The sequence below is a fragment of the Lissotriton helveticus genome, chromosome 3_1 (assembly GCF_964261635.1).
Source record: "Lissotriton helveticus chromosome 3_1, aLisHel1.1, whole genome shotgun sequence".
Taxonomy (NCBI): domain Eukaryota; kingdom Metazoa; phylum Chordata; class Amphibia; order Caudata; family Salamandridae; genus Lissotriton; species Lissotriton helveticus.
This window is the reverse complement of record NC_136061.1, coordinates 1,886,341,998-1,886,357,520: the sequence shown is the minus strand read 5'-3', so window position 1 is coordinate 1,886,357,520 and position 15,523 is coordinate 1,886,341,998. Positions and strand designations below refer to the sequence as shown.

The 15,523-nt window shown below is 39.5% G+C and overlaps 1 protein-coding gene across 2 annotated transcripts in view; it reads left to right on the top strand.

The window, feature by feature from the left end:
* Nucleotides 1-15,523, top strand: part of LOC144823936 (sperm-specific sodium:proton exchanger-like) — an 8,804,346-nt gene that overhangs the window by 6,959,182 nt on the left and 1,829,641 nt on the right. For both annotated transcript variants that reach the window (XM_078682870.1, XM_078682871.1), the window contains one exon: nucleotides 10,901-11,026. In XM_078682870.1, coding sequence (XP_078538996.1) covers nucleotides 10,901-11,026 — 126 coding nt within the window. The remainder of the gene's footprint in view (nucleotides 1-10,900; nucleotides 11,027-15,523) is intronic.

Below are 15,523 nucleotides of genomic sequence, written 5' to 3'. Positions count from 1 at the left end.
ACCCATAGAGAAAAAATCCTAACTATATATACCTACTGGCGACCGCCAGTAGGTAATATATATATATGTGTATATATATATACGTATATATATATATATATCTATATATATATATATAGATATATATATATATATATATTCACTGAAAAAACCATAGGTTTTACACACGTTATAGTTAGGAAGTAGCATTTACAAAACCTATGAAATTCACTGAAAAAACCATAGGTTTGACACCAGTTGTAGTTAGCTGGAAATTTTAGTGATATAAAACCAATGAAATTCCACGTTATAGTTAGTTGGACTCACTATAACTTGCGCGTGTAATGCACTGCTGATGACGTCACATATTACATCACTCATGACATGGTCATGGGACATGGGAGCAAAGCATCTCCAAAAGAGACTGGCCTTTTACCACCCGGCTCGTTCGCTGAGGTCTGAATCTCTACTTTTGGCGGCTGTCCCTCGCGTTAAGAGAGCCCGCCTGGGCGGCCGCTCCTTCAGTCTGCTGGCTCCACAGTTGTGGAATTCGCTTCCGCTCCCACTTCGGGGGGCTACTACTCTCCTTGATTTTAGAAGAGGTCTCAAAACTTGGCTGTTCACCCAGTAGGTCTCCCAGCAGTCCCCTTTTATTGTCTGTTTGTTTTCTACTCTTTTTAACTGTGTTATGTTACTCTGAATCAGTTCTCCTTACCTAAAGCGCCGGGACACTCTTTTTGAGTAACCGTTGCGCTATACAAAAGAATAAATAACATAACATAACATAACATAACATATGTGACGTCATCAGCAGTGCATTACACGCGCAAGTTATAGTGAGTCCAACTAACTATAACGTGGAATTTCATTGGTTTTATATCACTAAAATTTCCAGCTAACTACAACTGGTGTCAAACCTATGGTTTTTTCAGTGAATTTCATAGGTTTTGTAAATGCTACTTCCTAACTATAACGTGTGTAAAACCTATGGTTTTTTCAGTGAATTTTATTGGTTTTTAAAATGCTAATTCAGAAATATCTCGTGTATACAACCTATACTTTTGTCAATAAAGTTCTGGCAATATTTTTTCGGAAACAAGCCGTTTTCTTCACTGTTCAAGTTGCATAGAGACTCCTTGTAAAGCGATACAGAATTAGAAAGTCTGTACCTTGCCTTTTTTTCAACGCATTAAAATTTGCCTATAAATAAAAATTGCCTTTCTAAACTTTCGTGCACGACCCGGTGTGCGCACTCTCGGCAACAGTTCTCAATAAAATGGATAGCGCATTTCCAGGCTTTCGTGCGCGACCAACTGCGCGCACCCGCCTATATATTTCGTGAAAACTTTGCAATCTGAACTTATTGAATTTCTTCATAGACCCATCAAATAACTTATACTACGTCAAAGACACTAAACCTAGGCTTCTTTTTTATTATTATGAGAATTTACATTAAATGGAGCCGAATGCCTTTTTAAACTTTCGTGCGTGACCGAATGTACACACCTTGGTATTTTTAAAAAATATATAAAAGGTTTTATACTTTAACAATTGTATGCTTGAATCGAGCTCAGAAGATATATTAAATCCGGATGTGTTTGGATTTACTCCTTTACACGTTTTGAAACTTAGCTGAATTAGAACGCTACTTCCAAATGGCGTACGTGACCAGATACTGTCACCGCGTACACGTCCTGAGACGCGCATGTGAAGTCATGTGACTCGAAAACAACACTTCCAATTGGTTCTTAGTAGTTTCTATTCTGCAATTTACACGGAGGACTCAACCCACTTCCCTCACTATCTTTTGTACTCTCAAAAGAGAACAACGTTCAACATCTTTCGGAAGACTTTCTTTTCACGCGATAATGTAAAATACTGAGATTGTTACAGGATTTTCTATCAGATATGTGTTCCCATTGCTGTAGAAGCACTAACACCGTGGAAAATTTCACCGATAGCAGTAATATTTTTAACGCCGAGCACCGGCGATTTTTATCACTTAGAAGCCTTCCTATTATGAAGGTTTATCTCCTAAGTCTCTGATTCTCAAACTGTGCAACGCGGCTCCCCTGTGTGCCGTAATGAAGTGCTAGGGGCGCCGCCCACACTCTAGTGTGACTAACCATCTATAAATTCCACAGACATCTCTACCCTGTTATCTACAATTGTGAACATCAAAAGGAGCTGCGCTACGCCCCTGTGAGAGGCCTCACTCCCACTGCTGCAACGGCTTGGCAGTCCTCCAGATGCACAGGAACAGCCCCTCCGATCCATTGAAGTTCTGTGTCGGTCTCAGTACCACTTACGAAATGAAAATAAGCACTGAAGAATATTCAAGTATGTAGTACTCCTCCTGCTACAGCATACAAAATGCATTCTATTACCTATAAAAAAGTCAAACACCCACGCTACAATCATATAGAATACTTCCTCTAAAGAAGCCTGTGAATAACTTTAAAACATCAGGTTAACCTTTTTTTACTCTCATCATTGTCAAAAATTTTAAATGAAACGGTTTACATTTTTACTTTTTATTTCTAGTAAATTTTAAAAATAAATGTTTATAGTTCCATAGGCTCAACCAGGTCAGCTTCCCACCCTATGTCATACAAATCTGACAAATCGGCATCCTCATCATGTTCTTCATCATCCTCAGGATTTAAATCATCTAAGGGATCTACTTCCACTGACGTTTCAATGACAAGTTCAACAATAAGATCGACATCAACGGATTGCTCATTATCACTCATGGTTGATGTTGTCGTTATCTTTAAAGAAAGAGAACAACAATGAGATGTTGCAGAGTAAGAGACAAATCTCAGAGACTATAATAGTAAAATTGTTTAACAAGAGTAACATTTTGCAGCTATTATTTAGCCATGTCCAGCGATGCTGAGAAGGTGAGGCCTATGTCCAAGTTTTCAGTGAACAGGACTCATCTCTTCTTAACCTTGGATAAGCCTCACCGACTCTGTGTCCCCTGCTCATACTTAAATGTAAAGAGGCAGATTTATGTTAACTGGCGCATCCCCAGAGATGCACCAGTTAATGTGCACCACTGCTCTGCCACCCATGATGTGCCGTATTTACAATGTGGAGCACCATTGAGTAAAAACAGCACAGATGCGTCACGCATCTGTGCCGCAAAAGCGGCGCATTACAGGAATCACGTCGCAAGTGCAACATGTCTACTGCAATGCACAGGAGCAAGCCACACATTGCATGGTGCATCACTCCTTATGCCTGTTTCAAACAGGCGTAAGGATTTGATTCAGCAATGCTATAAAGCTGACTCAGTGAAATCTTCTAAATTTCACTGTGTTAGTTTTACAGGGTTTTCATACATGCACCTCTCGCCATTTTGTCGCGTTTTTTTTCCCTTACACAATAGCATAACAGAAACGTGATAGTGCTTCGCATGCAGAGAACTGATTGATAAACACATAATGTCTAACCACTAGCATTTTTATATATCGTTCCTAAACTGAAAGGCCAGAGACCTTCTTCCATTTATTAAAATATAATATACTTCCTCATAAGAGTGTATAATTAATTTTGCAAAACCATATTCATTTTTCATCAACTATAACGTTTACATGATGACAACCATGGACACGAAACGTGCTGGGGCTCTGCAGGGGTGCCCCATCACACTCCGTCTTCAGCTGAAAAGCAGGGCAGGCAGACAACACAGATGTACTTTCACACCCACTGTGGTTTTATTTTTTTCATTACCTCAAGCAAAAGCCCCTTTCCTAGAACAGAGGACTACAGATCCCAGAAACTCCGCCCTGATTGCACACGCCCAGGGGGCGGGGACTCATCATTTATGGGGCAGCTTCAGTGCTCAATGAACTTTGCCACTGACGAAGAGAGCCTGGGCTCTCGAAACGCGTTTGGCAGCATTCCTGTGAGGACACGAGTGTTTCAAACCTGCCAGCAAGCTGAGGAAGCAAGGATTTGGATCCATTTCGTGTGTGGCTGATCCCCGAATGGGTTCCTGCAACAGCTTTGAATATATATATATATATTTTTGTGTTCACTATAAGAGTGGGGGTTTTTCTGTGAAGCAATCTGATGTTGTCTTTTGTTAGTTGTGGGGGTAGGGATGTAAAGGTGGTGTGGAATGTATATATATGAAATATGGTCTTATTTATACATATTGTCATTTTTAGCTTTTTTGATAGTAATGTTTTTGATTTACCTGGAACACTTTATAAGTATTTAGTATAGAACAATGATTGTCTGATGAATTTAATCATGCATTTTTTAATGTTTATTGCATATTTGCACATTACTGTACTAATGGTAGTGTAGTAGGTTCCCGCAATTCTCTAGCACTTTATTTCATCTTTATCACTTATGCACTTTTCAATCTTTGCACTTTATAAACTTTCGCTGCTATATAGAAGAATTTGCATATTTGCACAGTATTGGTATACATGTCATTGACAACAGAAATTATTTTTTAATACTTTTTATTCATAAACTGTATTATTCGATATAATCAACAGAAATCCTGGATTTAACCAGTAATAATTTTTTGTGCTCATACCAGCAAATGGAACAGCATATTGGCGATAGTGTGTTTTCACTGTTTATTATATGTCACATGATTATGGTGGACGCCACCTGGGGGCGGTGTCAACATCACTGCATCAACCTATAAAAAAGCATAGTGATTTAAAACATGTTGCAGCGTGACCAAGGGCTTTTTGCTCGAAACGCGTCGCTGGTTCTGTTCTTAAATAAATAATACCATCTTGCTGACTCTGTTGGTCCGGTCCTCATTCTTTTGCTGGCGTGGAGGCGGTGTCTGCGAGCGCAGAGCGAGCTGAGGAGGAGCTTCGTCTTCATATATATATATATATATATATATATATATATATATATTTTACTGGAACTTCGCTTTTCTTTGTTGCTTGTCGCAGAAGAACGAAGCGGACCCAAGCAGGTAGAATTGCGATATTTATTTAATTATGTGCACCCCTCCGTCCGCCATGACGCGTTTCGGGCCCTGAAGCCCTTGATCACATGACATTGTCAGCCAATCATTGTGTTTTTAATGTGTGTACAGGCATCATCTGACCACTGGGCCTGTAGAGATAAACAACAGACTTCAGCCTAATCTTCTGAACATCGACTGTATGGCGTTTTTCTTAATACAATGTGCATAGTTTAAAATACAAATGTACATCATTATTTTGCTCTCCTGTTTGTTTTGTCCAACTTATCACAACATGACATTAAAAATTGTATTGGTAATTTGCAGTTTTATACTTCATTGTGAAAACATTTACATGTATATCTATATTTCCCTTAATGTGCAAATCTCGCAATTGAATAAATAAATAAATAAATATATGTCAAAATAAAACCAGTATTTTTTTATCATACAATAATTGTATAAAATTCATGTTCTGGTGATATTTATATAGTACATATAATACTCATTTGTGCAAATAAGCAAACAGTGTGCAAATTTTGCTTCAAGATTTGTGCAAAAAAGCAATGATTTTATTTGGGAAATATACCAATCAGGTGGTGGATGAGGAGAGACTATAATAAAGCCCTAGTGGGCTGAATCGATGTTCAGGATAACTGCCTCTATATTGCCCTTACATAGTGGTTCAGTTTCTGTCACTCGTTAGTAGGAGTCTAAATTATAAGAAAAACGGAAAAAAAAACTTATTTAATGTCTTTTTTACCCTTATTTTGTGAAAAAAAGAACTAAAAAACTACTCTTTTCTTTATATACACAATCAGTTTAATGTATAACATACTCTCCTTACTATTCAAGTTAATGTAAATATATATATATACTAGCAGCCCGTCCCGACGTTGTCCGGGAGCAATTAGGTTTCAGGGCCCCCGCCCGCCCCGACGTTGTTCGTGGGTCCCCCGGAGCCTTCCTCCATATTATACCTCTATGTTTACTTTGTACGCTTTTGTAACCTGCACACGTCACTTTTTCCTCCTGTAATGCAGTATTATACCTCTATGTTTACTTTGTACGCTTTTGTAACCTGCACACGTAACTTTTTCCTCCTGTAATGCACCGTTTGGCTCACTTTTGTAATGATCCGTTTGCTGCCTCTTGCTCATGATGTACGCTTTTGTAACCTGCACACGTAACTTTTTCCTCCTGTAATGCACCGTTTGGCTCACTTTTGTAATGCTCCGTTTGCTTCCTCTTGCTCCCGATTGTCATTTTTGCCTCATTTTTCCGCCGCTCACTGCTCCTAACTAAATAAATAAATAAACTACCTCATCCGCCGCTCACCGCTCGTCCCCACCTGTCCGCCGCTCCTCACCGCCTGTTCTCCGCTCCTCACCGCCTGTCCGCCGCTCCTCACCGCCTGTCCGCCGCTCCTCACCGCCTGTCCGCTGCTCCTCACCGCTCCTCACCGCGCCATGTCTGCCGGTCCTCCTCGCGCTCCTGGAGGCCGCTCCTCCCCGCGCTCCTCACGTCAGCACGCACGTCGCGGCCGGCGCTTCATCCAAGGGACTACTTTTTTTTCGGTAAATTTTTTAAATAACGTATATTTATTACGTTTATATAGCCTATGTCCATCTGCACACCCTGACGATTACAACGATGTATCGGGTGTGTGGATTGGCGCTGTGGTTCCCGAGTTTACCCGCCTCAAAGGTTCAAAGTTCTTCCTTTATAATAGTAGTATAGATATAATCTCATACATGGCAAATATCATCCCAGTAACATATCCCTAACTACTGATTCCCAACAAGCAAAGTGCTACCCACTACTAAGCAAAATTAAAATAAGGATTAACAACTTCTACTCCCGGAAACCATAATAGACTTTGAGCAAGCAATGATACAATTAAAAAAAATCTACCTCCACATAGCCATACAAGGTTGCTATCACTATTTCAATCAAAACACTTGGAGACACCTCCAAATATCAGCACTAAGTGTATAATATGCAACAGACAATCTATTTGCTCATAAAATTAAAAAGAATTAATAGCCCTATCACATGTTCCAGTCACAGATGTACCTAGCGATGGGGGAAGGCTGTGGCCTAGCCGGGAATGGAGTGAGACGAGTCTTGCATGACCTCCAGGGCCCCGTGGACCTTCTCATGGCATCCATGTCAGTACTAGAGTGGCATTCCAGCGGCTCACTCTGCAGCAATCCATTGGCGAAAACCCCTGCACCTGGAGGGAACTCTACTTTGCAAGAGACCTGCGGATGCCATCTTGCGGGGCTGTCACCTGTGGCCCTGAAGACAGTGGCTAGAGACATACTGTTACTGTTGGCCCCTAGCACAGAGGGACCGAGGTTGCTTGCTCGACCCAGGATGCCGGAGTGAGTGGCACCTGAACCTGCCTGCCTCGCCTGACTTTGCGGTGGTAGAGTTCCCAAGGGACGCAAGCGGGGGCTACAGGCCGCCATCTTGGCACGCCTGGCAGGTTGTCCATGAGGTGGAAGCAGAACCCAGGAAAACTATTAGTGGGCAAGAGACACTGAGAGTGGGGGTGTGCACCAAATGGCCTGAGCGGAACACTGCTCTCTGTTCAAACGCTGGCAAGGAACTGCTACAGGGGGTGGCCATTGTTAAATAGTGCACACCTAGCACATCTCCCTGTAAACAGTAGTGGAGGCTGTCTATTATGGCACTGCTGATTCTTCTGCCTCTGCAGGAGCACCCACCAGCAACCCCAGTCTATGCTGTGGGCCAGTACCATGCAGCACTGTCAAAATACAAATGAGCCCACATCTTTTGTCCTAACATTCCAAAGTATCGCTCCCGGAGTGAGGGATTTGTCCCCTCCTTTCCAGCATTTCCTCACAATTTTCCCCCAGAACTTTAAGTGCCCCTGAGGATCGGGCTGTGGAGGCGCTGGCTGGCAGTCATTGGCATTGAGGAGGGAACTGCTGGGCTCCTGGGACCGGCAAACTGAAGGCAATACACACTTGAGACCCCCAGGTTCATCAAGAAACCAGCCACCATCTGACACAAAGCACTGGGCTCCACAGACATCTGTGATTTGGGGCAGGAAGGAGTTGCGCTACGGAGGACTTTGTGCTGGTGCTGTGAGCAGTGAATGTGAGGGCAGAGGCTGGGCACTGTAGACTGTGCTACTTGCTAGTGCTATTTTCAGTCTACATGTGGTTCACGTGGTGATTTTCTGTCTGGATAAAAAAGGATTGCTTTAGTTTTACTTTAAACAATAGTTATATTAGTTTAAGGGGTGTTAGTTTGTTTTTAATATTTAGGGGTTTTGAGTCATTTAATGTATAATTATATGTGCTTAAATATTAGGTCTGTGTCATTTTGAAAGTTGTTTTTGATGAACAAGAGCGTTCGGATGTAAAAATATTTTTTGTTTTAGTGGTTTATTTTATTGTAAGTGTTATGAAAATTGTTTGGTTTCATTTTTAGTAAATGGGTTTATTTTACTTTATTTTCAGTACACGTGACTGTTTGTATGCAGGGTATCTCATTGAAATTTCTATGTAGAATCCAGCAGAGAGTTTTCGCTGCAAGGTTTGGGTGATTTTTCTGCTTTTTATAGTGTATATTTGTTTAGTGTAAGAGTCATGTCAGTTACTTTGTTTTTTGTTTACTTTCATTTGTTGCTTTGTGTTTATATTTTTTTTAAAGTACGTTTTTTCCTTCTTTGGTGGGTATTAATTAAGAATTACGTTCACTTCTAACATATTTTGTATACACTGAGCTTAGTTATTTTAAGTGTCTATAAATTAACATTTTATATTTTAGTTAATATTTTGTAAATATGTTGCATTATTAGTTTTAATGTTTTGTGTTTTATTACTTTAAATTGTTGCATGCATAGTTAAAGTTGTGTAGTCAATAAATTTGGTTTTAAATATAATTTGTGAGACTTTTTTGCTAATTTGGTTAGTTTAATACTTAGATTGTTTCTATTTGTGCTTTGTCATTGTGGGGTTTTTAATGGTAATTATTTGTTAAAAATTAATTAATTTAATTTTATATTGAAATATTTATGTAGTCAATATTGTTGCTATCAATATGTTGATGTTTTTTATTTATTTAATGTTTTAATATTTCGTTTTTCTTCATTTTGTGTTTGATATTATGGTATTTTTAACAATTGTATTTTTGTTCTCAATATTTCTGTTTTGGTTGTTTGCATAGTATATAGGGTCATGATATTTTGGTAAACAATTGTTGGGGGTGATATTATGGGCAATCAATATTTTGGTTAACAGTATTGTGTCACACAACTCCCTCCCCCCATGTAGTCTGGGTGCAAATCAAGCACCCTCACACTTAGCATTACAGAAGGAGCCCTGCAAGTGCCTGAGCCCTCTTCTATAATACAAGGATGACTTGAAAGTGTATCATGTATTCAGACATGAATAGTTAGATCTCCCAAACTAGAGGGAGACTCCCCTCAGCATATATAAACTGACACATACCTCTAATAAAGAAACTGAATACCAAATGAATAAAACATTTGTTAAATGCTTACTTCATTAGATCTAGAAGAGTAATTTAACAATCACCAAGTCCTACCACAAATATTAATAAAAACAAGTTAACCAACACTTACCAACTATAACTGCATCACTAGGACACATTTCATAAAATAACTAAATGATGCTTTCAAGCTATATAATCCAAAAAGTATGTGACCGCTATTTAAAGAAAAAAGACATGTGCTTCCTCCAGATTACAAACAGACAACTTAATGGAATTGTTTTAATTAAAAAAAACGTACAATACATTCAAATCACAAATAAAAACATATGAAACATTGGATGGAGACACAACATTTTAAAGAAATTAAAAAGACAGTATTAGTTACAGAATCTTTGTCCATCAAAATAAATTAATTAATCTAATTGTTTGCGTTATATGGTGACAACATAGGAAGCATGTACCTATGTCTCTTCATGTGCAATCCGCTTCTTAGAAATATGCACTTAATATCAAGGTACTCTGGACAAAGCAATACTAAAAGTGACTGATCGGTTTTGGAATGTAAGCTCCAATTACATTTGCCGCAATTTTAAGTTAACAGCCTAATTTGTTCATAAGAGTCCATTGTTTATCTGATACTGATTCCAAAATACATTACTGAAATATGCAATTGATGCTGAATTTGGTATTTGAGCGATTACTGATTATCTTTCATGCTGTGCAATAATTTAGGGGACTTGTAAAATATAAAATTTAGGCCCAGATTTACCAAGCCATTGCGTTGTTGTGATGCAAGGACAATGGAAAGGCTTCTTTAAGAATTACAAAGTCGGGCGTGGGGCTCTGTACAGAAATGTAATGCAATGCAGTGACTTGCATTACGTTTCCTTATTTCCGAGCTCGCTGGTGTTCCATGGATGGAGCGTGGGCTTTCCCATGCATACAGTCATTGATGTTTCATTTTTACAAAGGTTTGTAAACCTAGGATTGTGTCAAATTAGTCCGTCTCCCAGAGGATGGCGTAACAAGGAGAAAAATCTTCTTTTCTCTTAGATATTTTCTTTTTCTGTGCGCGATGCACTCAGAATCACACATCGAAAGAGGGAAATGCCTCTTTTGATTGTTTTTCATGCAGGAAGGTATTCTTGAACCCTTCCACTATGGTGGCTGACTTTGGCTCTAGGTAACACACAGTACCCCAGCGCAAGCAGAGAGTAGAAATGCCCAATAACTTTGCAAATGTGGAGCATTTCTGCTCTCTCCCTTTCACACAACTCAGCCTAGCAAGTTGCCTTGGTGCGCTGCATTGCAGGAAATTATAGTAAATATGTCCCTTAATGTTTAAACCTACATGATCATGACTAATTTATTCATGAAGACGCCTTGGTTAAACTTGCAGATTAATAGGTAATCAAAACTAAACAAATTGAAATGCAAGTATGAATTGTTATCATGTAAAAAACGTTTTATGTTAATCTTTAGATACTTCAATTGAAGATGAGGAAACTGATGATGTTTCCCACTACTATCCCAACACCTACTGCAGAGGAGCTTCTACGAAATGTACCCTGGTTGGCAAATTCAAAAATGCAACTCCATTTCATCAAGGTACTGATTTCTCATTCTTCTACAAATGACCAGTCTTATCGAACACAAAATAGAAGTCTAAATGAATTCTGAAAATGTTATAATATCTTTTAAGTAGCTAAAAGCCATAAAAATGTATTTCTTTCAAGGATACAATATTTTTAATTCATCTTAGTACATTTACAAGCTTGGGTCATGTCCAAATTGTCGATAACTTATTGTGGGTACATTTATAGTAAATATTTGTGATTTGATTAACAACTAGAAGATTACACATGTGAAAATGCAAGGCATAGAAAAATCAAAACATTGATTAGTAAAGTGGAAAAAGAATTTAAGTGAGCTAAAAATGGCACTTGATCTCTGGGTGCATCCTTTAAAAAGCTATTCTGTGGCCTAATTTCTCCAAAAATATGTGGCTGGGCGGCCAGTTTTTATGTGGGATTTGAAAGGATATAAAAGGAACAGTGGCTGTTAAAAAGGAAATGGGTCCTTTCTGTAATTATTCTCTATTTACTACTGACGGAGACATGAACTGAATGTGCTTATGCACTAGGAGCTTACAAAACAAGGTGCATAAAAATTGTACGATTGATTATTGGCAACCTAGTTGGTCTACGTATCTACTACATAGAGGCCAGTGAGTAGATATAGTGTGCATATGCTTACCTCATTTAAGTACTGTATAAATGTGTTGATGTTAATTTGTGGTTACTTTAAGTTTAATTCAGAATGCTTTATGGAGGTCTACATTTTTTGTAGAACTTCTTCTGTGGCTGCTAGGTGAATGTTTACTTTCAACTGGCCCTTCGCTTGAGCAGCTGATCTTATCCGTGGCTCCCTACTTTTAGACTTATCCAATACTTGTCTTCTGAAACATCTACAGGCTTTTGTCTTGGTCATTCAGCCATATCCTGTCAGTACATTTGGTACCAGGAGTGGGGTTAGCTGTTTTCTATGAGCTTGGACTTTTTTGCTGGCTGAAGCCTTCGGACAACAGGCTGAATTCATTTGTTCTATCGTGAAGAGCGGCTGAAATATTTGGGGCTGTTTTACTCCCATGCTACTCAAGGTGCACTGCACTTGCTGTGCCTGTCTTCCATTAACTCTGCTTGCTTTTATTCTGTTATTGGGCCTTCTTTGGGGCCTAATGCACCAATGGTGTCATTGGACAGAAACAAGTCATTGAAAGCTCACATCATCAACTCAGCCAAAGGAGCACTCCTCATACTAAAACACTTCAAGAAAATCTAACCTTTCATTTCCCATGAAGATTTTAAGATGGTAGTGCAATCACTTGTCCTCTCAAAACTGGATTATGGTAATGCCATCTTCACAGGAACTCTGAAAACTCACCTGCCCCCCTTAAGTTCAGTTCTGAACATGGCAGCCCGGCTAATAACAGGTTGCAATTGATTTGAGCACATCACACCAGCCCTCAAAAGCCTCAATTGGCTCCCAACCAAAGCAAGATGTTTCTACAAGACCACTTGCATCACCCACAAAGCCGTTCACACACATAACCCCAACTATCTGGAGAACACACTTTCAAAAGCTGGTAGAGCTAGATCTCAAAGGAGCTCCAACGCACTTCTTCTCATACCTCCTAAACTGAAAAGGAAAACTTCCCAGACACGTTATTTCTCTGGATATGCTCCAACAATATGGAACTCACTCCTTAATGACCGGCCCTGCAACCCAAAATTTTCCTATTTCAAATGGGACCTTAAACACCCACTGTTCAACAAATACTTTAACACACACCATAACTGAGCGATGTTCCCCAAGCTCACACCCACTCTGCCTTGACCAGTTGTAGCGGTTAAATTAGTGTTTCAGCGGCCCACTATGTCTTCTACATCTTTTAGCTCAGGCGGTTTCTATCTCTGCATACTGTAACTACTGCTGCGGCCAAACAATTTTCTTTGTCCGTTTTTTTGCATGTACTTCAAACTAATGATCTTGCATTTTATGAAAAGCACTCTGATGCCTTCGGGTCTAGCTAGTGCTATAAAAAAATATATAAATAAATAATACATTTGAGTTTCAGTGCCACACGCCACTCACTAGTTTTCCTTTTTAGATGACTTGAGGCTGTGGAAGCTCACTACTGCTTTTCCTGGTAACAGAGCCCTCGTTTCACCCTCTTCTCCAGCGTTCGCTCGGCTGTGGGAGCTTGAGTCTGCATTCCGCAGCAGTGTTCTCGCTCTAGCACATGAGCTCTAACGTGCATCCACACTCTGCTAGCCTTCTTCTCACTGCCACCTCATAGGATTCTAGGTAGCTGAATGTTTTTGTCACACTCAGGATGACCCTCAGGACGACCATCTTAAATTGTGTTGATTTCCATCGTTTTCATTGTGGTCAGCAGTTTGACCTTTGTTACTGCATGCTGCCACCCATTAGAAGGCTGACTTAACTTTTTCCACATTTTCCAACTAACATACTCATTTTAGTTTGTTTGTCTCCCTTGTTCCTTCAAGACTCTTGTGGAAATTCCAGTCAATTTTACCCCCCCATGGCGAGACGATCTTGAATCAATATGGCCAGTTCACTAAATATGATACAACCACCTCTATTACCTGCAAACATAAGGTAAACCAGATATCAAATGGGGACAGTGGATATGCAATTTTGAAAATTGTTTGATTTGTCATTGATGGCCTTGCTTATGCTCCTGCTAGTTCCATCTCCTGGGGGTGATGCTGTATGGAATGTTTACATCCAAGCCAAAGAGAGATTAAAAATCTGTTTTTTGATGAGGCCAGCGTACTTTTGGAGAAGCTGAGCTTCTTTAAGTGTAACCAAGCCAGCGATTAATCTGCTGAAGAGTATATTGCAGCTTTATGAGTTTTAGCTTTGTCCTGTGAATTTGAGAAGTTATATTTACATCAGCGACCATTTTGTTTACAATTGTTTTTCTAAAAAAGATGCATGAAAGACTCCTCACTTGCAGGAATCCACCTTTTTCTGATGTGATAGATATTGCGAAAAGCACCGAACGATCTATTATCTCTACCCAAGCATTAGCCAACCAAGTCTGGCATTCTCCAGTATCCTTGATAACTGATGAAAATACTATTTCTGCTATCAGGTCAGTATGGATAAAAGAAGGCAGACTATCTGTTATTTCTGTGGATCCAGAAGCCACATAGGAAATAACCCATCATGTCCACAAAAATGTGTAAAGGGTAGAAAGATGGGACGTTTTCAAGACATTTGCTGGAATTAATGTCAGGAGATATCATGTAGATATCCAGGTCAGTTCCCATCAGTGTTCATGCTGAGCTCAAAAAAACATAGGTTAACTAACTAAAGAAGGGATAATTATGCCAACTGACTCTTCAAAGTGGGTCTCACCAATTGTTCTTGTTATTAAATAACTGTAGACCTCAGTCTAAGTGTGGACTTGAAGTTTCTGAAAGGTAAAATACTTGTCGATTGCCATCCGTTGCCCCGCATTCAGGAGATGTTGGCTAACATGGGAGAAGCCAGGTACTTTTCTACCATCAATTTACACTCTGCCAACCATCAGACAGCCTTGAATACTCAGTCCCAAGAACGTACTATATGCAGAACACCTTTTTGAGCATATAAGTATTTTAGGTTACCTTTTGGTCTCACCTCGGCGGCGAGTGCTTTTCAGAAGGCTATAAACATCATATTTCAAAGATGTAAGTAACGTTGAAGCCTTCCACAATGATATCCTCATCTTTACTAAAACTAATGAAGAACATCCCTTAATTTTGCAAAGAGTGCTTAGTATTTTGAACACTAGAGTGTAAATGTAGGTTCTTAGTTCAACAAATTGACTACCTTGGTCATACTATAACCGCTGATCAAATCTAAGCTCTGTCATATTGCTGCCATTCGTAAAGCACCCCAACCTGTTGATAGGCATGCCTTAGGAGCTTTCTTGGGCTTATGTAAATATTATGCCTGTTTCATACCAACCTGTGGCTCTAAAGTTCAACCATTAAAGAATTTGTTTTAAAAAAGGTGTCAAATTTGTTTGGACTACAGAAACCAATGAGGCGTTCACAAGTCTCAAAGAATTTGTGTTAAATGCTCCTGCTCTAAACCCTTACATTGCACAACTAAATTACTACATCACTGTTAATGCCACCAAAAAAGGTATTGAAGCTATGTTTGGGCAGAGAGTCAATGGAAGAGAGAGCCCCATATCCATTGCCTCCAAGGCAGAAACACATCACAGTACAATAGAAATGGAGGCATTGGCGTGCATCTGGGCTGTTCAGAAGTTTAAAACTTGTTTGTGAGACCACTTATTTGAAATATACACTGACCACATGCCCCTCATTTTCTTGTTGACAGGTAATGGTTTAGGTAAGGCATCTGCTCACCCTCTACAGTTACTCTCTAAGTTACAGGTGTACAACTTTACCATCAAGTACCTACAGAATGGAAGAAACGTTTAAGCAGATGGCATTTCATGCCTGCCATTAACCACCTGTGATGACATCAAAGAGACTATGAGTGTGTTGTTGCAGCTATTGA